The sequence below is a fragment of the Rhagoletis pomonella genome, unplaced genomic scaffold, assembly GCF_013731165.1.
Source record: "Rhagoletis pomonella isolate Grant_MI unplaced genomic scaffold, Rhpom_1.0 Rhpom_scaffold_00003, whole genome shotgun sequence".
NCBI lineage: Eukaryota > Metazoa > Arthropoda > Insecta > Diptera > Tephritidae > Rhagoletis > Rhagoletis pomonella.
The window spans coordinates 91,231,357-91,255,002 of record NW_023458557.1 but is presented as its reverse complement, the minus strand read 5'-3'; the positions used below and the strand labels follow the sequence as shown (position 1 = coordinate 91,255,002).

Below are 23,646 nucleotides of genomic sequence, written 5' to 3'. Positions count from 1 at the left end.
TCGTCTTGGTCTTCATCTTTATCTTTTCCTTTATCCTGATCTAAATATGTCCATTCTTTTCTTCATTTACATATTCACCCCCACCATTGTTATTAGGTTAGGTATTTAAATTTTCCTTCCTCTTTGTCTTTATATCTAGGTTTCTTTACTTTTATTTTAATTTCTGTATTTATCACTTTCTTCTTCTCCATACTCAACTTTACCTTCCTCCTTGTTTGAGTCTAATCTATTCATGTACATACATACATACATTTTATTCCTGAACTGCTGCTTAGCACGTTTCTTTAATTCGCTATCAATATTAAAGCATACATTTAGGAGGCATTTCCGCCCCAACCATGTACATGTGTGCATTGGTATTGGTGTGACTTTTGAATTGATTTTTTCGCTCTATTTTAAACTGATTTGAAATTTTAAAAATTGCCTGCACATCAGCATCAAAATACCTTTCTAATGATATATAACTGTTTATACCTTAGAAGTATAGTTTAGCCGTAAAAGGGGTGTAAAGGAAACATGATTGCCTATTTATATATATATGATGATAAACAATTAATTTTAATTTCTTTTTGCACCTTAGCCCCTGCAATGCCCGCTGGCCCTCCATATGGACCTCCGCCGTCATCACATACAGCCAATTATAATCTACAAGACTGTTCGATGGGCGTTATAGAAAGTAATAATTGATTTTGTGTTTAATTGTGCTATGCTTACATTAAACAATTACCTTTTTGCAGTGCCTGGCAGCAATAGTTTTTCTTCATATCTACAAAATCGCGCCTTCCATCAACAACACCAGCAGCAACAGCCACTTCCTCAACAGCAACCACATTCACACCAGCAACCGCATCTGCTGCAACAACATCTGCAGCGTCAGCCGCCACCGCAGCAGCAGCAGCAGTCGCACCTTCAACATCAACCGCACCTTCCGCCACCACATTCAGCACCGCATCCAGCACCTCCGACGCCAGATTTCTTGCGTCGTAGCAACAGCAACAGCAATATTAGTGGCAGTGCAGGCACCGGCGGTGTTGTTGGCGGCACAAGTGAATTCCAAATGCCACAAATTAAGACCGAAATAAAAGTTGAACCTGACATCTTTGACTCGCCTGATTATCCACTACCAGCACAATTGCCACCACCTCCTCTACCGCCTCCCCCCTTGAGTGCACACCAATCTGCGTTGCCCTCACCATCACGCCAACATCGCTTTAGCGATTTTTCAAATGAATCTTTTGGTGGTGCTACTGCTGCCGGCGCTGAGAGTTCGCTTTCTTTTGGCGGTCCGAACAACACCAGCGGTGGCAGCAATAGCAACAGCCACGATTTCAGCAGCACCATCTTGCAACGGAACTTGAATGCCAACAGCAACAGTAACAACGGCAATCATCAGTCACCGCAGTTTGCTGCAAGCAATTTCCATTTCCCCACATCCCCAGTCCCCTCGCGCACACGTGTGGTCGACACTGGCGAGGATGGAGCAGTATGCTGTGTGCCACACTGTGGCGTCACCAAGCACTCCAGTCCCACTTTACAATTCTTTACATTCCCTAAAGATGACAAGTATTTGCATCAATGGTTGCATAACCTAAAAATGATGCCCGTTCCCGGCTCGACCTACAATCAGTATCGCATTTGCAGCTTACACTTTCCGAAACGTTGCATCAATCGTTACTCGCTCTGCTATTGGGCGGTGCCCACATTCAATTTGGGCCACGACGATGTGGCGAATTTATATCAGAATCGCGAAATCACCAACACATTCACGGTAGGTGATCGCGCACAATGCAGCATGCCCGGTTGTCCGAGTCAGCGTGGCGAGAGCAATTGCAAGTTCTACAATTTCCCGAATGACATGAAAACTCGCATCAAGTGGTGCCAGAATGCGCGCTTGCCCGTGCATAGCCGCGAGCCGCGTCACTTTTGCAGTCGACACTTTGAAGATCGCTGCTTTGGCAAGTTTCGACTGAAGCCTTGGGCTGTGCCTACAATGCATTTGGGCACACCATACGGTCGCATACATGATAATCCAGGCGTATTCTATTTGGAGGAGAAGAAATGCTGTCTTCCATATTGTAAGCGCACACGCTCGTCTGATTTTAATCTCTCCTTGTATCGCTTCCCGCGTGATGAAACGCTGCTACGGCGTTGGTGCTATAACTTACGCCTAGATCCGTCAATATATCGCGGAAAGAATCATAAAATTTGCAGCGCGCATTTCATCAAGGAGGCGCTGGGTTTGAGAAAGTTGTCACCAGGTATGTATGGAAAATATAAACGGACAGTTTGGAAGATTTTATTATTTTTTTTATTATCTCTTATTTTAAATAGGTGCCGTGCCCACGTTGAATTTGGGTCATAACGACCGTTTCAACATCTATGAGAATGAGTTGCCCACGCCGCCCCCCGTGCCACCATCTAAAATGTTTAACTTCCACAATGTTTCCGCGCCGTCTCCGGCCTACAATATCCATCGTCATAGCATCGCTTCGAGCAGCGGTCATAGCGAGAGAATGTACTCCAACCCCGTTTCAAGTCTTAAGTTCAGCATATCCAACATTACAGCTGGCGATATGAGTGCCATGAGCGCTAATTCCTCACAAAATATGTTGGAAACAATTGATGTGTGCTTTGTGCCCAGCTGCAAGCGTAATCGCCATACAGATAACGTAACGCTACACACCATACCACGACGTCCAGAGCAAATGCGCAAGTGGTGTCACAACCTCAAGATCGGCATCGAAACGCTGCATAAGGGCGTACGCATCTGCAGCGCGCACTTCGAGTCGTATTGTATTGGTGGTTGCATGCGTCCTTTCGCGGTGCCCACATTGAATTTGGGACATGATGATCCGAATATCTATCGCAATCCAGATGTTATTAAAAAATTGAATATACGCGAAACATGTTGCGTGCAGGACTGCAAGCGCAATCGCGATCGTGATCATGCCAATCTGCATCGCTTCCCATCGCATTATGACATGCTCACCAAGTGGTGCGAAAATCTGCTGAAGCCAGTGCCTGACGGCACCAAACTCTTCAACGATGCCATATGCGAGATGCATTTCGAAGATCGTTGTATACGCAATAAGCGCTTGGAGAAATGGGCCGTACCCACGGTGAAGCTGGGACATGCTGAGGAGCCCAAACATCGTTTACCCACAGAGGAGGAGATCGTTGAACTATGGCCGAAGCCGCTTATGTCAAATAAGGGTATCGAAGAGGGCGAGTGTTGCGTGTCGACATGTCGCCGCGATCCCAAGATCGATGATGTTAAGCTGTATCGCACGCCCGAGGATCCGGAAGTTTTGGCCAAATGGGCACACAACTTGCAAGTGGAAACCGAGGATCTCACCACGCTGCGCATATGCAATCTGCATTTTGAGGAGCACTGCTTCAGCAAGAAACGGCGACTGCAATGCTGGGCCTTGCCCACGCTCAATTTGGCTAATAATGTGGAGCAATTGTATGAGAATCCGGAGCCGCTGGTGCCGCAGGTGATCATGCAGGCGGAGGCCAGACGCGAACGCCGCCGCATGCGCGACCCCAATGAGCCACAGAAGCCGTGGACGCCACGTTGTTGCCTGCCGCATTGCCGCAAGCGGCGTGGCACCGACGGCGTGCAACTCTTTCGCTTTCCTGTACTCAATCGTCCCATGTTGGCTAAGTGGTGCCACAATTTGCAGCTGCCACTGGTTGGAAACGGGCATCGTCGCATATGCTCTACGCATTTCGAGGAGAAAGTGTTGTCTAAGCGCTGTCCCATACCGATGTCAGTGCCAACGCTCGACCTTAACATTCCACCAGGCTACAAAATCTACACAAATCCAGCGCGCCTAAAAGCTGCCAAATTGTGTATGCAACAAACTTGTTGCATTGCATCTTGCAGCCGCAAGCGCGCTGACGGCGTACAACTTTTCCGCTTCCCGCATAGCCGCACTGTGTTGCGTAAATGGAGCCATAATACGCGGCAACAAGCACGCGAAGCCCTACGTGGCCAATACCGCGTCTGCTCTCGTCATTTCGAACCACACGCGTTCGGCGCCAAGCGGCTAATGCCGGGCGCCATACCGACATTGAATTTGGATCCCGAAGTTGAGGATGCTTTTGCAAATGAAGCGCAAAGTTTTGCTGAGACGCAGTGTGTAGTTAGCGGCTGCGTCGCCACCAAAGAGATAGATGGCGTGCGACTTTTCAAGTTCCCCAGCGATGATGAGGATTTGCTCTGGAAATGGTGTAACAATTTGAAGATGAACCCTGTAGACTGCCGTGGCGTGCGCATCTGCAATCGTCATTTCGAGGCAGAATGTGTGGGACCGAAGATGCTCTACAAATGGGCCGTACCAACTTTGGCCTTGGGTCATACTGACTCCGAAGTCGAACTGGTGCCAGTGCCGCCGCCAGAGGCGCGCTACGACGTGGTGACCAAGTGCTGTGTGCCCACATGCGGTAAGACACGTAAATTTGACGACGCACAAATGAATAGTTTCCCGAAGAATCTGCGGCTTTTCCGCTGCTGGAAACACAATCTGAAATTGGACTACCTTGATTTTAAGGACCGGGATAAATATAAAATTTGCAGCGACCACTTTGAACCCGTCTGCTTGGGTAAGATGCGGCTCCACTACGGCGCAATACCGACGCTCAACCTCGGCCATGACGACACAGACGACCTCTATCCCGTCGACCCAGCGCAAATACAAATTTCTCTCTTCGGCAGAAATCGACCGCGCGTTGTTGAGAAGGAAACCGCTGATTTTGATGCATCCGCCGGCGCCGCAGAGAAAGGCAATGAACACAAATGTTCCTACCCCGATTGTAGCGCAACAAAAATGCTGCTACGCGAACCCTATGACATGCCAGCCGCCTTGCCGCTTCATGCTTTGTGGTGCGCGCAAATGAAAGTCGATGCGGAGGCGCTCAGCGAGACGCCAAAACTGTGTGGTCTGCATTTTATAAAGCTCTACAAATCCACACTGGATGCAGCCAACGCGCTGGCTGATGGCGACGACGAATTGAACGAGGCCATGAAATCACTAAAAGCTACATATGAAAAATGTCGCGCGTCGCCGACGGTTTGCAGTGCGCAATGCTGCGTTGTTGGCTGTGGCAGCAATCAAGTGAGCGGCAGCCGTACTGCGCAGCGCCTATATCCTTTCCCCGGCGTGGCTGGCAGTGGCGCGGAACTAATTGATAAATGGTGCAACAATGTAGGAGTTAAAACCTCCGACCTGAGTGGCTACCTACATAAAGTATGTGCGCGCCACTTTGAGCCGCAATGTATTGGACCTACACAGCGTCTACGCTCTTGGGCGCTACCCACTTTGCATCTTAAGCACACAACTGCAGCCGAAATACACGGCATACCAGAATTGGGCACCGCCGCACGACCACATGAAGCGCGCTGCTGTGTAGCAACGTGCGCGCGTGAGCGCGGCGACTTCGAAACTATGCGACTCTTTAGTTTTCCCTTAATTGAAGAGGTGCTGGAAAAGTGGCTACACAATTTGCAGCTGACACGAAATCAATGCGCACGCTTGCGCATCTGCGAGCAACACTTTGAAACGCGCTGTATTGTGAAGTCGCGCCTAATGCGTTGGGCTGTACCAACATTGCTGTTGGAGCGCAAGGCTGAGGAGCTGTTGCAGAACGAGCCGCCAGCACAGGCCGGCGCACCAGCTGCACAATCTGCTGATGAAGTGGGCGCGGCAAACAACAATGGTGAGAGAGATGAAGATGACGACGGCTGCGATTTGGCTGCAGTGCCGAATGTGAAAATGAAAAAATCGCTGGATATCATCAAATGTTGCGTGCCGAGTTGCCGCCGCAGCCGCCTGCAACATGGCGTGCGTCTATTCTCGTTTCCAACAAGCAATCAAATTGTACGCAAATGGTTTCATAACCTTAGAATGTCGCCCGATTTGGCGCTAGATCCAGCCTTACGTATTTGCAGTCTACACTTCCACAAGCGCTGCATTGACGGCAAAGTACTACGCGCATGGGCCAAGCCCACCAATGCGCTCGGTCACAACGGGCCCATCTATGAGAACCCTAAAAATCTTCCAGGCGTTTTCCTGCCCAAGTGCTGCTTGTCACACTGCAGGCAGCGGCGCACGCTCGAAAACGACTTACGCACTTTTGGCTTCCCGAAGGATGATACTTTGATGCGCAAGTGGTGCGCGAACCTGCGCATGAAGCCGCGCTCCATTCATGCACGCATCTGTATGTCACACTTTCCGCCCGAGGCGATGGGCAATAAGAAGCTGCGCGCAAACGCGGTGCCGACGCTTAATTTAGGACACAACGAGCCGCTCGAATATGACAATAAGTTGCTGATTGCGAATGCACCGGCCGTGGTGAAGACGAAAAATGTGAGTATATGTGGCCAGGTATAATTAGTGAGATTTATATTTATATATGATTTGTACGTTTCCAGCCATTGGAGAGGAAGAAAGCGATGCCATCCGATGTCAGCGACGCTGAGCAGGACGTTGATGAGAATGATGAGGAGAAGGATGATGATGATGATGATGACGACGATGACTATCGCGTCGACGAAGAAGAAGAAGAGGAGGAGGAGGAGGACGATTTCTATGCTTCTGCCGGTGTCGTCAACAGCGACGAAGAGGAAGAAGATTTAACGCCGAGCATTAGTGCCGCTACTGGTGACGAAGATGAAATATACAGCAATGCTAGAGCGCGCAGAAAAGTCAAATTAAATGACGCCTCTGAAGAGGACGATGATGATGATAACGCAGAGGAAGACGAAGATGAAGACGACGACGAGGAGGATGACGAAGAGATTGAGAACGCTGAGGATGTCTATGGCAACGAAAACGACGATGACGAGTCGGTTGAGGATGACGAGAGCGTTGCCGAGAATGTGTACAATGATGAGGAGGATACGGAGGATAGCGAAAGCGTCGCCAACGCCGAAGGCAATAACGAAGAGAGCAAAGATGCAGAAGTAGACGACGATGATGTTGAAATGCTTATCGATGATGAAGATGATAAAAGCAGTTATAATGTATGTGACCCCCTCGATTTTGTTAAATGCGCTAATGAAAATGGCAGTGCACTGAAGCGCGGCCCCTCAGCTGCATTAGCAAAACGAAGTAGCAGCGCCCGTTTCGCCAACAAAAACGCACGCAAGAGACCTATATCCATTACACCCACTCAATTTGGTGATGACTCGAATACGAATTACAGCAATGCGGATGAAACGACACGCTTCACCGCAACCACTTCCAACTCTGCTTCCCCCTCAGCGACAACATCGGCAACCGCGTCAGCGTCAGCAAGCGCTTCTTTATCGACAGCACATCGTTGCGGCGCTGGCAAGTTAAGTCGTTCGGTTTTTCGGCTATGTTGCCTCAGGCAACGTATGAAGAAGAAAGCACCACCAGATCCGCCACCTGACACAAAAAAAACGCGCACAAGCAGCAAAGCGTCAGCAGCGCCTCAGATGATGCAGAGGAAGAGGGCGAGTAGAGCGCACACCGCCAAATGGCAGCGTCCGGGTACTTATTGCGCTGTGCGCCGCTGCGGACGCGCAACAGGCCGGTCCCTACATCGCTTCCCGCCCATCAACAGTCGCTTTTGTCGCGAATGGTGCGCGCGTTTGGGCGCTAAATTGTCACAAGCTCCACGCTTGCGTATATGCCAACAACACTTTGCCTACAGCCTAGTGGATAGGCGGCGCAGGCGCTTGCGTTTTGGTGCGATACCGTCACGCAATTTTTATAACACAGCAGAGGAAGCAAAAATCACTGACACGTCACATGTAACGAATCGGAAAGTAGTTGCTGAGGCTCCTAGCCCACCTGCAGCTGACACAAGTCAAACGTTCTCGGCGCAACTCAGCGCCTATAACCGCTGCTGCGTTCCGAATTGCGGCAAGTCTCATCAAGGAGACGGCGTAACGCTGTTTCGTTTTCCTAAACTGCGTTCACTCTATCTCCAATGGACCTCTAATTTGAGGCTGGTGCCCACCTCACGCTTGGTGCAAGTTTACAAAGTCTGCAGCGAGCACTTCGAGCCCAGCTGCCTTAGTTATCAACGCAACGATCGCGCCACACTTAAATACGGTTCCGTGCCGACGCTGAAATTGGGCCACGAGGATAATTTGAAAGTCGATACTGATAATGCATTGTTACCGCAAAAACGTCGCAAGGTTGGCAGGCGCAAGGGTAATGCGCAAAAAGGTGTCAACGAGTGCGCCGTACACGACTGCAGAGTGGCGCAATTTCTGCAAATGCAGCTCTTCGCACTGCCCGATGTACAGAAACTGCAAGAGCGCTGGTGCAACTACTTCAATTTAACGCTTAGTAACACGGCTGGTGGCGACGCATCTGAGTTCTTTCAAAATGTGCGCCTCTGCGCGTTGCACTACATGGAGGGCTATCAAATGGCGACAAATAATGACGGCGCGCGCAAAGTCAACTCGGCCGCGTTGGAGGAGCTAGAAGCAAATTATGCGCGCATAACCAATTCAACGCGCATACAGATGCTGAAATGTTGCGTACCCAACTGTTCGACGAAATTCACTGACAACGTGCGGCTCACCGCGTTTCCCAGCTCCGAGGAATTGCGCGCCAAGTGGCAGCACAACACACAAGTCTCGTTTAGTTCATCGCACCGTTACTTGTATAAAGTATGCGCGCTGCATTTTGAGGAGCGCTGCTTTGCCAAGAAACGCCTATTCATGTGGGCCATCCCAACGCTGCGTCTACCGAAGCCGCCAAGTCACCATCCAGTATACAATCTCTTTGAAAACCCCAGCATGGACGTTGTAGGCACCAGCCATTGCTGCGTTGAAGGTTGCAGTTCGGATGAAAAGAAACAAGAGCCCGTAGGTAATAATGGCGATAAAGCAGCTGCCGCTACCACGCGTTTGTGGCACTTCCCACAAGATAACGCGCTGCGTGAGAAATGGTGTCATAATTTAGGACTCAGCGCCCAAAATGAAAAAATCAGCCACACAAGTCGGCGTTGGCGCATTTGCAGCCGCCACTTCGAGTCGTATTGCATTGGCAAGGCGTTGCGCAGCTGGGCGGTCCCGACACTGCATTTACCCAAACCTAGCAAGCAATCCAAAACCGGCAAGCGTTCCACATATATATACCAAAATCCGGACAGCGCCGCGCTCTTCTACAACTGCTGCATTAAGACGTGCCGCCAGGAGCGCGATGTGGATGCGGGCATACGACTATACGCCTTCCCAAAAAAAGACAACATGCTGCAAAAATGGGCGCATAATGTACGCATGCCCGCTGTAAAATGCCGTCATGCGCGCATCTGTACGCTCCACTTCGAGGCGCAATGCTTACGTCCACAAATGCAACCGTGGGCGCTACCTACCATCGATTTGGGACACGATGAAGCCGATATCTTCCGCAACCCCAAGGTGAAGCTAATGGTAACGAATGAGCGTTGCTGCCTGCCGCATTGCAACAAGCGTCGTAGCCGCGACAATGTACGTCTCTTCACTTTTCCACACGATAAAAGCGTGCTGGCGAAATGGTGGCCCAACTTGGCCATTGGCGAACAGGAGGTGAGGCATCGGCGAATATGCGACTCTCATTTTGAGCCGCGCTGCATAGGCTTAAACCGACTGAAGCGTTGGGCCATACCCACACTCAATTTAGGACACGATAATAAGGTGCTAGAGAATCCATCACCCGCTGAAGTGCTGGCATACGAAAATGCCGCAGCGCCGCGGCGCTCACAAACGCCTTCAAAGATTGCGCGCCCGAAGGTGGTGCAATCAACACTTTCGGGTATTACAGACAAGTGTTCTTTAGCCGGCTGTGAGCGTGAGGCTGACACTAGCGCGCTCTATCGCTTCCCCAAGCCAGATTGGCTGCGTCAGAAGTGGCGGGACAATACACGCTTAAGCGAAGAAGAGGCCAAGCAGGCGAAAGTGTGTGCGCGCCACTTTGAGCCGCACGTAATGGGTAATCATAAGCCGCGTCCATGGGCTTTGCCAACCTTAGAGCTGGGCGTTGACGAACACGGCGTGCCATTACCGGCTGTACACGCGAATCCAAAGCAGCTGGCGCGTTTCCATCCCGAGGAACACGTGTGGGGTGAGCTGCGGTATGTGCGCGCCAATCACTGCTCCATAATCTCCTGTATGAAATCGAAATTGGATGGAGTGACGCTATTCAACTACCCCACCAAACGTGAAATGCTACAGAGATGGGCCGAAAATTGCCGCCACTATCCATACCAAGCCAAACGTTATCGATTCCAGCTATGCGGCGATCACTTTACGGCCGATTGCTTCAAGCGCGAGGGTACACGCTTGCGTAAGGGCTCCGTGCCTACACTAAATTTGGGTCACGACGATCTGCAGATACACCAAAGCGTATTTGAAACCGCCGCACTGCCGGAAATTGAACGTAAGCGTTGCTGCGTGCCGCACTGCGGACGCACGCCGCAAGAGGATGGCGTGCGTCTCTACAAGTTTCCCTCCCAAGAACGCGCTGAGGTTTTAGAAAAGTGGTGTCATAATTTGCGCATGAAAGTGGCTGATTGTCGGCACGCGCTCATCTGCAACATGCACTTTGAGCCGCGCTGCGTGGGCCGTGACCGCTTGTTGCTGCGCGCCTTACCCACAATGCTGCTGGGTCATAACGACGCGGACATCTTTGAGAATCCAGAGTCATTTGAGCGCCCGGAAAAATTGATAAGCTGCTGTGTGCCTGGCTGCACTAATACCAAGCAGACCGAGGGCGTTCAGTTGAGCGCATTCCCGAAAACGCGTGGCCAATTCGAGAAGTGGGCGCAAAATTTGCGGCTGCCAATCACCTCAACCGTCTGGCACACCTACAAAGTTTGCAGTGATCACTTCGAGAGCTATTGCTATGAACATGGCCGCATAAAAGTGGGCGCAATGCCGACGCTGAAGCTGGGACATGATGACACAGAGGATTTGTATACTGTGAGCGAGGAGGCGATGAGTCATCCACTTAAACGCAAGCGTTGGCCGATTAAAGCTGAGCCGTTGAAGGCGCCCATTGAAGTTTGCTGTTATCCGGGCTGCAAGGAACTAGAATTGCGTTTGACAAACCAGCTCTTCGAGTTTCCTAAATTGTATGCTATCAGGCGTAAATGGCTGGAGAGTATTGGCTTTGGTAATGAGGCAGAAGCTGAAGAAAAGTATGCGGATGTAAAGGAAGATGACGAGGAGGAAGAAGGAGACGACGTAGTGTTACCGACGAAAGCCTCACGCAAAATATGTCCAATGCACTTCAGGTTGCTCTACATGGAACACGAGCCTATGCTGAAGTCATTGGAAGCTATAAACCAGCCGGATATTAAGCGTTGTTTGCAAAAGATCGCGGAAACCTTTGCAAAAGTCTGCGATATGTCTTGCGTACGTCGCATCAGCTGCGCCGTGCCAGGCTGCAATTCAAATTATCTCACCACCGAGTCCATCAAATTCTTCAAATTCCCCGATAACCCGGAAATGCGTGCCAAGTGGTGTCACAACACCCAGGTGACGGTTGATCCGGATCGCTTGTATTGCTACAAAATATGTGAACTGCATTTCGATGATGTGTGCGCACCATCAAAACCGGCCAAGAAAGTGCAGCGCTTGAAAATGTGGGCGGTTCCAACACTCAACCTACCGCCACGCGATGAGAGCATGCCCGAAATATATCCACTACCAGCACCTGAATCCGTGCCCGAATCGAGACGCGCTGCATTGCTTTTGCAGTCAGCAGTCAATAAATGTTGTATACCCAGCTGCGTGCATGCCAAGGCGCCTGAGGAGCGTGAGGATGCGACTGAGAGCGATGTACAATTCTTCAATTTTCCCAACCATGCCGAATTGCTCTACAAATGGGTTTATAATACGCAGATAAGCATGGTGTCGGCGACGCATGCGCGCATATGTGCTTTGCACTTTGAAAAGCATTGCATTAACAAGCGTTTGCGTATGTATGCGGTGCCGACGCTACTGTTGGGTCACAATAAAACCGATATTTATCAGAATCCGTTGGACAAGCGAGTGGCAGCGGAGATGGAGAGCAGCAAGCATGAAGAGGAAGAGAAGGCAGTGAAGGTGGACGCAAAGAAGAACGCAAAGGAGGAAGCCAAGCAGGACGCAAAGGAAGAAGCCAAGCAGGACGCAAAAGAAGATGTAGAGGAGTATGTAAAGGAAGACACAAAGGAGAGCGGAAAGCAAAAGGCAAAGTTAGAAGTGGTTAAAAAGTCCGAGTTAACTAAAGCTAAAACTGAAGCATCGCAAGGAAGAAGCGAGTTACGCCAAGGGCCCATAACTCCGGTAGCTAAGAAAGTCGAGGAGAAGCAGACAGCTGCATTGACAGAAGACGAGGAAGAGCAGACAAACAGCAGCCAAAAATTAGATGCGCCCACAAAACCCGCAACGCCAAAACCATATCATAAACCATTTATCATCAACGTCAAGGATGAACCCGATGCAGATATCGAGAATCAAATGAAGCAAGGCCTGCTGGATATGTTCAATAGCTTTGGCGATACAGGCGAGCAAGCTGATAATGCTGATGAGACAGCCGAACTAGCAACTGAGTCAACGCCTGTGGAACGTGACAGCGCGCGCCATTGTCGCATACAAGGTTGCACAAGCCATGCCCGTCAACCCGGCACCATTCTTTTCAAATTTCCCTGCGATCTAGATCAGTTCAGTAAATGGCTGCATAATACCCAACTTGAAGCAGATTATACTCGTCGCTGGCGTTACCGCGTTTGCCATCGTCATTTCGAACCAGTTTGCACGCAATACCGTAGGCTACCGCCCGGCTCAATGCCTACGCTGAATTTGGGTCATACACGGCCGTCGCATGTTTATGACAACGAATTCGATATGAACACTTTAAAGAAGTATAAAACTAGACCACAACCTATAGCTGATACTGGGCCCAGCATAAGCATCAGTGAATTGAATGATGAAGGCGAAACGAGCAGCTCATTCGCCGCCGCCGCTGCCACTGGTACTGGCGTCACGCAGCATGAAGAGGCTGATTTCGACGCGCAGCAACACGAAGACTACCAAGATTATATGGACTCCACGCCGATAGACCGCGACACTTCCAGACATTGCCGCATACCCGATTGCAACAGTCACGCCAAAGATCCCAACGTTACGCTTTTCAAATTTCCGCTATCCGAATACCTATTCCGCAGATGGCTACACAACACCCAACTTAAGGTGGACTATACACGTCGTTGGCGTTATCGCATTTGCCAGCGCCACTTCGACCCGATTTGCAGGCAATTCCGCAAGTTGCCGCCCGGCACCATGCCAACGCTGAATTTGGGTCCTACGCGGCCGGAGCACATTTACGAAAATAGTTTCGATGTAAATCACTTGAGGAAGTTTAAAACTAAATTGCCTACCGCAAGAATAACTGCGACAACGAATAATGCGCTGCCAAGCAACGAATACAACGATGAAGCAGAATCGAGTAGTTCTTACGCAGCCGCAAATGATAACCAACAATTGGTGCCTTACTCAGGCGCAGAATGTTTATCAAATACGAGCGGCTCACAGCTGCCGCTGCTTGCTTGCACCGTACGCAACTGCACCAGCAAATATCATGAACTGCACGAGGGCTTACATTTGCACAAGTTGCCCACGCATTCTACGTTGCGCGAGAAATGGGTATATAATTGCCGTTTCAGTGAGGAAACCCTCTCCACAGTTGGTTCGCGCATACGCATTTGTACGCTGCATTTTTCACCAAATTGTTTCTATGGCGTTAAGCGCCAATTAAAGTTTGGCTCAGTGCCCACGTTGCGTTTGGGTCACTCAGATACAAAGATCTACTCGGATGGTTTTAGTAATGCAACCGACGCACAGGTTGATGGGCCGCGTTTGCAGCATTCACGGCTGGCTTCTGAAACGCAACAAGATATTTGCTGTCTAATAAATTGCAAGTACAGCAGGCGCGAGTATACGCGTCATTTTGCTTTTCCAATCGAAAAGTTAATGCTCGATAAATGGCTGGCTGCACTCGGCATGGAATTTAATAGTTCACGTCCAGACGATTATAAAATCTGTGAATGGCATTTCAAGGCGTCCGATTTCGATGGTGAAGTTCTGCAAGCGGATGCTGTACCGACGCGCAATTTAAAAATTGACGAATTTAATCAAACGGATGATGAGGAAGATGACGATGAGGATGACGAGGATGAGTTGTTATGGAATACGACCGAGGAGCCACTGGATGAACGGTTAGTGATTTGATGGTTTTAGCTTGATTTTATTTCCCGACCCTGGGCGATATTTTGGTGTGATGTAGCTGCTGATGTGTGCCAAGCTGGGTGATGTATGATTTCATTCGCTTAGCATGTGTCGGCAATTCTCACCTGGTTTTTAGAGTTTTAAATACATAAAATTAAGACCATGGACCTGCAATGGTTTCCCCTTTAAAAGACTAATTAGCAATTTGGGTGGGTATTAGGTAATACACTACCAAAAAAAAAAAGAGAAAAATTATAATAAAAGAATTCCATAACGCAAATTTTTCGAAAAAATTACTTCTTTATTTTTTATTAGCGTTACCGCTTATTACTAGCGTTACCTTCGAAATCACATAAGTATTTCGGATTTACTTAGTTTCTCTGTGGGTATTTTTAACTAATACTGTAGGCTTTCTAATGTAAAAATGCAATTCCAAATTAATTAATTTCAAAAGTAAAAAAAAAGAAAAAAATTGTATATATAAATAAATATTTTTATATCGGTTTAGTTTTATTGTCATCCCTATTTCTGTGGATATTGTAATCGATTTAGTTTAGTTGCCGATATAATTATCGCTATCTACATTTTCATGTTTACCATTGTTTTCATCGATATTTTCACCATATTTAATAATTGTCGACTTTATTATAAATATTACTACAGTTATTGATTTTCTTATCGATTTTATTTATGTTATAGTTATGGTCATTTGATGGTTATCGCTGTTTAAATTGATACATTTTTTTCGATCTTCTATATGCTGTACTTGTCGTCACCGCTATTTCCGTCGATATTTTAGTCGATAATTCTACATGAGTATAGTTTTGTTGCTATTATTGTGGATTTTAAAATCGATCGGATTTTGAAATCGATTGCATATTGAAATCGATTGCATATTGAAATCAATATAGGGTTGTTATCGATATAGTTATCTTTACGCAAGCTATTATGGATATCAGCATTATTGTCGATATGATCGCAATTTTTTAGTAATTGTCGACTTTTAAATGAATATTACTACTGTTATTGATTTCATTATCTATGTTATCTACATTAGCCTTGTAGTCATCGCTATTGCCACGTGTTTACGTATATTGGAATCGATTTTTTTTTATTAAAATAATTTTGTTGTGGATATATTATCGTTATCGAAATTTTTATGATTAAATTATCACCATTAGAATACGTTAGATTTTACTGTTTGACAACCAAATTATAAACAAAAAAAGTGCTCTCTACTAATGTAAGTTGAAAAGTATTTAGTTAGTTGCTTGTTTATATGGATTTAATGAATTTGCGAGTATTTTTTGGCTATATACACCCCGCGACAAAAGATGGCACATCACAATTTTTACCAATTTCGACAACTTTTCTCTTGCTTTTTTTAAGGTTTATTATTTTTATATAAAAGAATAGCTCTTTATCTAACAAATACCAGATAAATCTAAATTTCATACTTTGTACAAAAATTATAAAAATTCCACAAACTTTTCAACCCGATTTTAATTTAATTTTAATTTTAATTTCTACAATAGTTTTTGGTATGCCTTTTTATAGCTTACTAAATTCTAGCATAATAGAGTGCAAGTTTGAATTCGCAAAAAAAATCCCGTTGATTTTTGATAATTTTTTTGCTGACGGTATCACGCATTTTCTTCCATACAAAGTAATTTCTTATATGGAAAAAGAGTGCATAACACCAACGGCGCTGACTGCGTTTATCGATTAGCCCCGGCTGTCAAATTATTTCAGATTATCATGCGATACACAGTCGTCAAGACCCAAGAAGACATTGTTTTACAAATTTTTTGAAATGAATCCATGCTTTTTGTGATCACATAGTACATACGATACAGCGAACAGGGATTTGTTTATTTCTTTGCTTGCTATTATTTACATTTCATTTGCAAACATATATGTAATTCATCATTCAAATTCTGACCTTTTCACAGTCCATCCACCTCCGCAGCAGCAGCTGCCGCTGCGGCGACCACTACCACCTCCGATGGCTACAATAAAATGATACCTGGCTCACGCAAATGTTGTTTGGCACACTGTCGCAAACAATTGTTCCAAGACAATGTACGCACCTTTAAGTTCCCTACCTTGCAGGTTCAATTCGATAAGTGGGTGCATAATTTAGGCATTAAATACGATGGCGAAGCGCCTTGGCGCTATCAAATTTGTAGCGAACACTTTGAGAACCATTGCATTATACATTACGAAAACAAGGCGAAATTGTTTAGATGGGCGGTGCCCACCATGAATTTGGGCAAACATGCACCAGCCAAACTCTTCACAAATGAGAATCCTAAAAAACCACAACTACAACCCAAAGGACCCGACTACGATCGGGTTTATAAAAATACCAATACAGATAATTACGCTGAAGCCGTTGACAATGAGGATACCATGGACACAGCAAATGATGATAGTTCCACTTCGCCGCCTGCTGCGGAAATGCCCAAGCAAGTGGCTTATCAGCAAGAAGATATGGATTTGCTTGCACCAATCGAACGCCCACCGCCCAAAGTGGGCTCCACAACGAAACCTAGCACTTATGCCTATACAGCAAGCGATGATGATGCTGATGATTACGATGATGATGATGATGATGATGATGATGATGCCTATGGTATGGATGAAGGTGAAAATGCACTTTTGGATGTGATACGCGAGGAGAAGCTTATGCCGGTGAAAGAGGGTACGCCGCATGCGTCCTTCTTCTCAATGAGGTTAGTGCGAGGCGGTTCGGCGAAAATACGTGGTTGTTGCCTGCCACATTGCGGCCGTACACGCCAGTCCGGCGTGCGTCTATTCCGTTTCCCCGTAGAGCCCGTCTTTCTGCAACGTTGGGAATACAATTTGCGCGTGCGCTTCAACGAGACACAGCGCAATACACACTTGATATGCAGTGCACATTTCGAACACGATCAATACAACAAACGCTTGGTGCTAGACGCTATACCAACGCTAAACCTGGGCCACAACAGCACGGATATCTATCGCCATAGTCCTGTCGATCCATCGAAGATGCCTAAACGTGCAACGCTTTCACCACTACCACCACCACTACCAGCGCTACCACCGCCTCCAGCCCGACTGCAGCCAAGCAGCACCAACGCGCCTGCGACATGCGGGGTAACAAGTCAAAAGCCACTGAAATGCAATGTGGCCGCTTGTGTGGAGATGCAATCAAAGCGGCGCCTATTTCCCTTCCCTAGCAACAATGTCTTCGTTAAAATATGGTCGGAGCGCACACAAATCAGATACGATGCGCGACAACATGCCGAGCTGCGCGTTTGTGAAATGCACTTTGAAGCCGATTGCTTTGGCCCGAACGGTCTGAACAACAATGCTGTGCCAACATTGTGTCTACCCGCGCCAATGGCAGTTCCACCGGTCGCATTAGCACCCTCACCGGTTGCGGCAGCGGCGGTGGCGGCGGCACCGGCACCGACAATCACACCAGCCGCAAAACCGTTGACAAATTCCATCACCAGCCGGCCAATAGCAGCACCACCCACAGCGTCACCCGCAGCGATGCCAAAATTAAGCGCTATTACCTGCAGCGTAACTAACTGCGTCAATAATACCGCTACACGCCCCGATTTGAAAATTTTCTCGAAATTCCCAGATGATTTTGAATTATTCACCAAATGGTGTTTCAATTTGAAAATTGATCCACGCACCTACCGAGATGGCTCTTACAATGTGTGCAGCGAGCATTTCGAATCTTTCTGCATCGGCGGTCATAGCTTGCGTGTTTGGGCTGTACCCACTCTGCATTTAGGACATAATAGCAAACTTATACACAGTGTGGAGCGGCCTGCGGAAGCGGAAATGAAATGTTGTCTGCCGCACTGTGGGCGCAAGAAGAGCAAAGATGGAGTGGAGTTCTTCAATTTTCCCAAAGGTGAGTCGTAATTGCATCTCTATAACGAATCAGTTGGTGTCTACGAGCTAAAACTGACGATGGGTTAGGTTTATCGAAGTTGCACTATTTTAGATCTTATGTCGTGGTTAACAGGTGCAGTCTTTTGGCAGATTCAAGAGAGGAGTAGTCGTGTCGCATTTTTCCGTTTCTTCTCAATCGGAAGGCTGTAGGCGGTTATGGTTCGAGGTACGTTGTTTCATCAGGCCTGTAGGTGAATCACTACTACAGCGTCATTTGGCTGATGACCGGTTAGATGACTTTACCAGATAGGCTCGGTGCGACCTTTGCGAGGACAATCACCTCATAAAATTCACAGCCAACGGCCAATTTCGTCTTATATTTTATAGCAGACAGGCATTGATAGTTCTCTATATTTGTTGTACTGGTCTTTTCTTTATCTCCACACCATCCACCAAATACAAGACTGGGACAGAATGGAAGGGCGGAACGAGCGAAAGCAACGAAGAAAGTTGAAAAAATACCTGAGCATGGCGCTCTGTTGGGCAAAGGATGTCATCTCAGGTCTTTAGATAATGATTTTCAAGATAAAATACATTTGTTTGTTGTTATGAAAGAAAAAATTGCCTGCTCTCGAAGCAGTTTATCTTAGAGTGGCATAGTGGTAGAAGCCTTAACAAGTTTTCTGCTACGCTATAATATGCGTCCCTGCAGATAAACTAGCGAGGTATGGCTCTTAACGGCTGTTTTAGAAATGAGCAAAAATAATTCTTATGAACTCATGATAGTTCAAAATATTCCGCATCCGGTTCAATAATTTCTGGCGAAGCTAAACAGACCAAAATCGACAGCCATTTTGCCAACCATTCCCACATCATTAATTTAGGCTGGTTTACAATGTCTCCATAGGACTTTTATCACTCCCTCATTCCCCACATTTTATACATACATACATATGTGGTCTCTTGGACGATATTCTTAAAAGGCAATTTGGCTGTTACATATTCAGAGGAATATTTTTATTGTTAAATTAACAAAATATGTATTTGCTTCAACTTAGAATTGTACTAAGCAAACTATTTAATATCTCATCTCTCTAAATTACAGGCGACCTCTATCGTCAATGGTGTCAAATACTCAAAATCGACGAAGGGCTCTATCGCAACACAGACAAGAAAATCTGCAGCGCCCACTTCCGTGCAGACTGCTTCAACAGCAACGGCACCCTGCGGCTTGGCGCACGTCCTACCATGCATCTACGCAATCGCACACCCACAGCTGCAGCACATATACTCAAACCGCCAGCGCCATATCGCAGCAAGTGCATAGTTCGCATCTGCCATGAAATGCAGCAACTATATAACTTCCCCGCACAGCGAAATCTATGCACGAAATGGTGCCATAATCTTAAAATTGACTACTATCCAAAATTGCATGAGAATATGAATTTCAAAATTTGTCGACGTCACTTTGAACCGAATTGTCTGCTGAGTGGTGGAAGATTACATGTCGAGGCAGTGCCAACCGTGCAGCTAGGACACAACGATGTGAATATCTATCAAAATATGGTGGGTGTGAAGAATAGCGCCAGCACGCCTAGCTATGATGACAACAGCAGCTTGCGCACCAGCGTCAGTACGGTGCACACTTGGCTGATGGACGTCGATGGGGAGACGAATGCGGCCGCTGCCGCCGCCGCCAATGCGGCGAATGTTGGCAATGGCGGTGGCGCTCGTGATAGTGGCGTTGGTGTTGGCGCTGGTGGTGGTGCGGTGCGCATGGAATACGAGACGCCAGTCGATCTGGAGCCAATAACAATTGAGGAGGATGATGTTGCCGTTGATAATATGAATTTGAGTGACAATGCGTATATGCAGCTGGAGGATGACACCTATTATGCGGACTTTGAGGAGCAACGTTTGTTGCCGCAAAGCAGCACTTTTATCGCGGCTGAAAGCACAGAAGTGATTGACTTGGATGCCGTGGATGCGGTACAAGAACAATTTCCAAATTGGTCGCAACGTGGTGACACCGTATTGGTGGACGATGACGATGAGGATGATGAAGCGCTGCTGTGGCCGTTGAATTGAATAGTTTTAAGGAGCTAATGAAAAGTAAAATAAAAGTAAAAATAATTAAGTTTAGTTTGATAAGTCCAAAATTGAAGAGATAAGCCGAAAAACAAATTATTGACGGGAAATGAAGAAAAAGAGCGGGAGCGCAAATGTGCGGGCGTATCACAAAGTATGTATACATAGAAGGGGGAATATATAGCTGTGTGCCAGCTGAAAAGCAGTGCAGGCGAAGATTTGCATGATTTTTAACATATTTTTACACATAACAAATGCATATACGTTTACTTTAACGTATGGACTCTTGCATTAAAGTTTTTTTGTTATTTTTAATCAATTTATAATTCTTTCTATTTAACTTTTCTATACATTTTTTGGAAGCACCCATTATGCATTATTTTTTGCCAAATAAATTAAAGGCAAACAACTCATATAAAAAAAAAATGTTCTTAGAGCGAAAATGTAAAATCTGTCTTAAAAAAATCTTAATAAAAGTAAATAAAATTTATGAACAAAAAATAAACTTGAAATTTTTAATTTGTAGTAAATTTGTTTAAACATATTTTTCTATATGAATGTCACTAAAAAAAAAAAGATAGTTTATGTAACGAAAAAAACACTTAAATTCAGATTACAAATGCGTTTTCAAAGTATAAAAAATACGGATTTAGAAATTTACAATCTGTTGCAAGTAATCATTCCCTTTTGTTAATAAGATCGATTTTACGACATTTAAAATTTGCACTCATGCTCGTATTTGCTTAACTTGTATGTAGATCAACAGAAGTCGAATTATTAAGAAAAAGAAATTCAGAAAAAAAAAAAAAAACAAGTTGGAAACTTTTGTTTTTGGAACATAAATATAAAATTGAAATATCGGCAACACCAACAAACAAAATGAGTATAAAAATGAAATTTTGAAAATAGATACAATTATCATAATTGAGAAAAGTTACAAATAAATTTTCGTTTAGAATTTTCACCATGAAAATGGGACAATTTCGGAAAACGTATAGAATAATCGGATAGCCCGTACAAAAATCTATAGAAATCATAGTTTTCGAATTATTTTCCCCATTTTCAGTCTGCTTCCCAGCTAGTTGAGAAGTAGCTAGTTTTGCACCTCTCAGCGCGCCTGGTGCACTTGTCGTAAATCGCCCCATATATGAATTTTCAGGTTTATTGAATGAATTTTTCCCCTACTCTACCTTTAAATGACCTCGAACCTGACGTGATAGAGGCTACCAGACTTTGGAGTCGCATTCGGGGCGTCGAATAATATAGAGATATAGAGAAACTTTTTTGTTTTTGTAAACCTGTGCTATTTTAATATGCTTGAAAATTAAATTGGATGAAGGAAAAATGGTTTTCGAAGGATATTTTTTACATTTTTGTTTCAGTTATAAAGGCGTCATAAATAAAATCTTCCTTTTTTGAGTCCATGTACGGTACTTTCGTTTGAAAAAAATTTTATCGCTGAAAATGCAGGAAATACTTTTGATATTTGTCTTTATAGATTTTATTTTAATTGGCATTCCAAGATTTTTCACGGTATTCTTTTTTCTTGTTTATAATTCATGACTGCAACTACTAAATTTGTTATGGCGTGGAACTAGGTAAAAGCAAGGACAATGTAAAACCAATATGTATATCGAAAAAATTTAATATATTTCCTCATATATTTTTTATGCGTATACAATGTTTCTTGTTTGCTGTGAAGTACCAAAATGCATTTATTTAGTATAACATTTTATTTGTGTGTTGGTGTTGGTTGATTTTTCCAACAGGGTGGTAAGATGTATTATTTTATTTCTGGAAAATCATACATTTTTTTAAATTTATTATTTCATTAATTATTATTTATGCATGAGTTTGTTTTTAAATTTTGCTGTCACTACGCGGCATAATTGATTTTAGGTCGTACCAGTTTTAATAAAAAGGTTTTAGTGTTTTGTTATTCAAAAGAAGAATTCATCTGTTAGAAAATCTTAGCTCCAATCATTCTCCACATGTTCAGACACCCACTCCTGGAATGATTTTTTCATACATATATACATATGTAGAAATGTTTTGCAGTTTTATATAAAGGGACAATTGATATTCATATTTATAAAAGGCAAAAAATGCGATTAGTTTCTTGTTGAAAGTACTGTGTATACATATTTATAAATATTTTTGATTACATTTTTAAGTTTTTATTTATTTTTATTTTTTGTGATACATATGTGTTTTATATATTTTGTTTTTGTTTATATAGTACCTACATACATACATATGTATGTTTTTTATTTACATTTTTGTTTTTTTAATACTTAATTTTTGGTTTTTAATTTTTTTGTACTTTTAAAATTCCAAATCATTCATACGTAACATTAACGCAAAAGATTAATTAAAAGTCGTTTGAATTACACAAAATTAATAATAAAAAAAAAATCACTAAAAGTTGTGATTAAAATAAAATTGACTAAAACTTAATTCCGATTTGCCCGTATTTTTAGCTAAACTAAGAAAAAAATTCAAAATTAAATATTCAAAAAATATTAGATGACTAAAAAGTAACTCATACATAAATGTGTGTTAGAGTGCAAATCAGAAGCTAAAAACGAAAAGAGCACTAAAAAGAGATCTGCATAAGCATGTCTGCAAAGTTAAAGAGAGATTAAAAAATTCGAAATTGAATTGAAAGTCCCTAGCAAGAGTATAGTATTTGAAGTGGAACAAAATAAGCAGTTAAAATACAACTTTTTGGAATATTAAAAAAAAGAAACAAAAAATATATATTAAAAACATTAAACAAAAAACATTTTGCAAAAAATTAAAAAAAAAATCGCTACTGCAAAAAAATTTTAAAACCATGCACATCATTTTAATGCAGTTCTACATTTAATTTAAGTATATACATGCATCTATATTTAATTGTAAGCGAGCTATTAATTTCATTGAAAAAATATATTTGTATAGATATGTATAACTTAACAGCCAGCTACTAATTTGCTAGGTTTTTTAACAAAAATTATAACAAATGAATACAAAGTCGATTTTCAGAATTGTTTAATTAGAAACGAAACTGCAATATATACTAAATCTAGTTCCTTATTGCAGCCTTAAGTGTGATTGTTTATAAAAGTGCTGCTAAATGAGCTGAATTTGTGGCCAAAATGCATTTTAGCAAGTCTATATTTATAAAAAATAATAGTTCTCAACTTGCTACCCTATTTTGAAATAAATATGTAGTTTTTTTAAATATTTTTTTCTCTTTTAAATAAAGTTCTTTCTTTAAAAATAAAGGTTTTTTCAAAATAAATATTTTTTTTCGAGTTTAAATAAATTTTTTTCAAAACAAATTTTGAATCTTACTCAATTGAAAATTTTTTTTAAAAGAAATTTATAAATTACACAGAACAAATTTAAATTTTTTTCGAAGTAAATTTAACACTTTTTAA

General features: G+C 44.2%; 1 protein-coding gene across 3 annotated transcripts in view; it reads left to right on the top strand.

Moving 5' to 3' along the window:
* Positions 1–20,706, top strand: part of LOC118735770 — a 70,558-nt gene extending 49,852 nt beyond the window's left edge. For all 3 annotated transcript variants that reach the window (XM_036465721.1, XM_036465720.1, XM_036465722.1), the window contains 6 exons: positions 581–676; positions 738–2,258; positions 2,332–6,371; positions 6,437–14,226; positions 16,189–18,152; positions 19,239–20,706. In XM_036465721.1, the coding sequence (XP_036321614.1) occupies positions 581–676; positions 738–2,258; positions 2,332–6,371; positions 6,437–14,226; positions 16,189–18,152; positions 19,239–20,221 (16,394 nt within the window). In that variant the 3' untranslated portion in view covers positions 20,222–20,706. The remainder of the gene's footprint in view (positions 1–580; positions 677–737; positions 2,259–2,331; positions 6,372–6,436; positions 14,227–16,188; positions 18,153–19,238) is intronic.
* Positions 20,707–23,646: the final 2,940 nt, after the last annotated feature.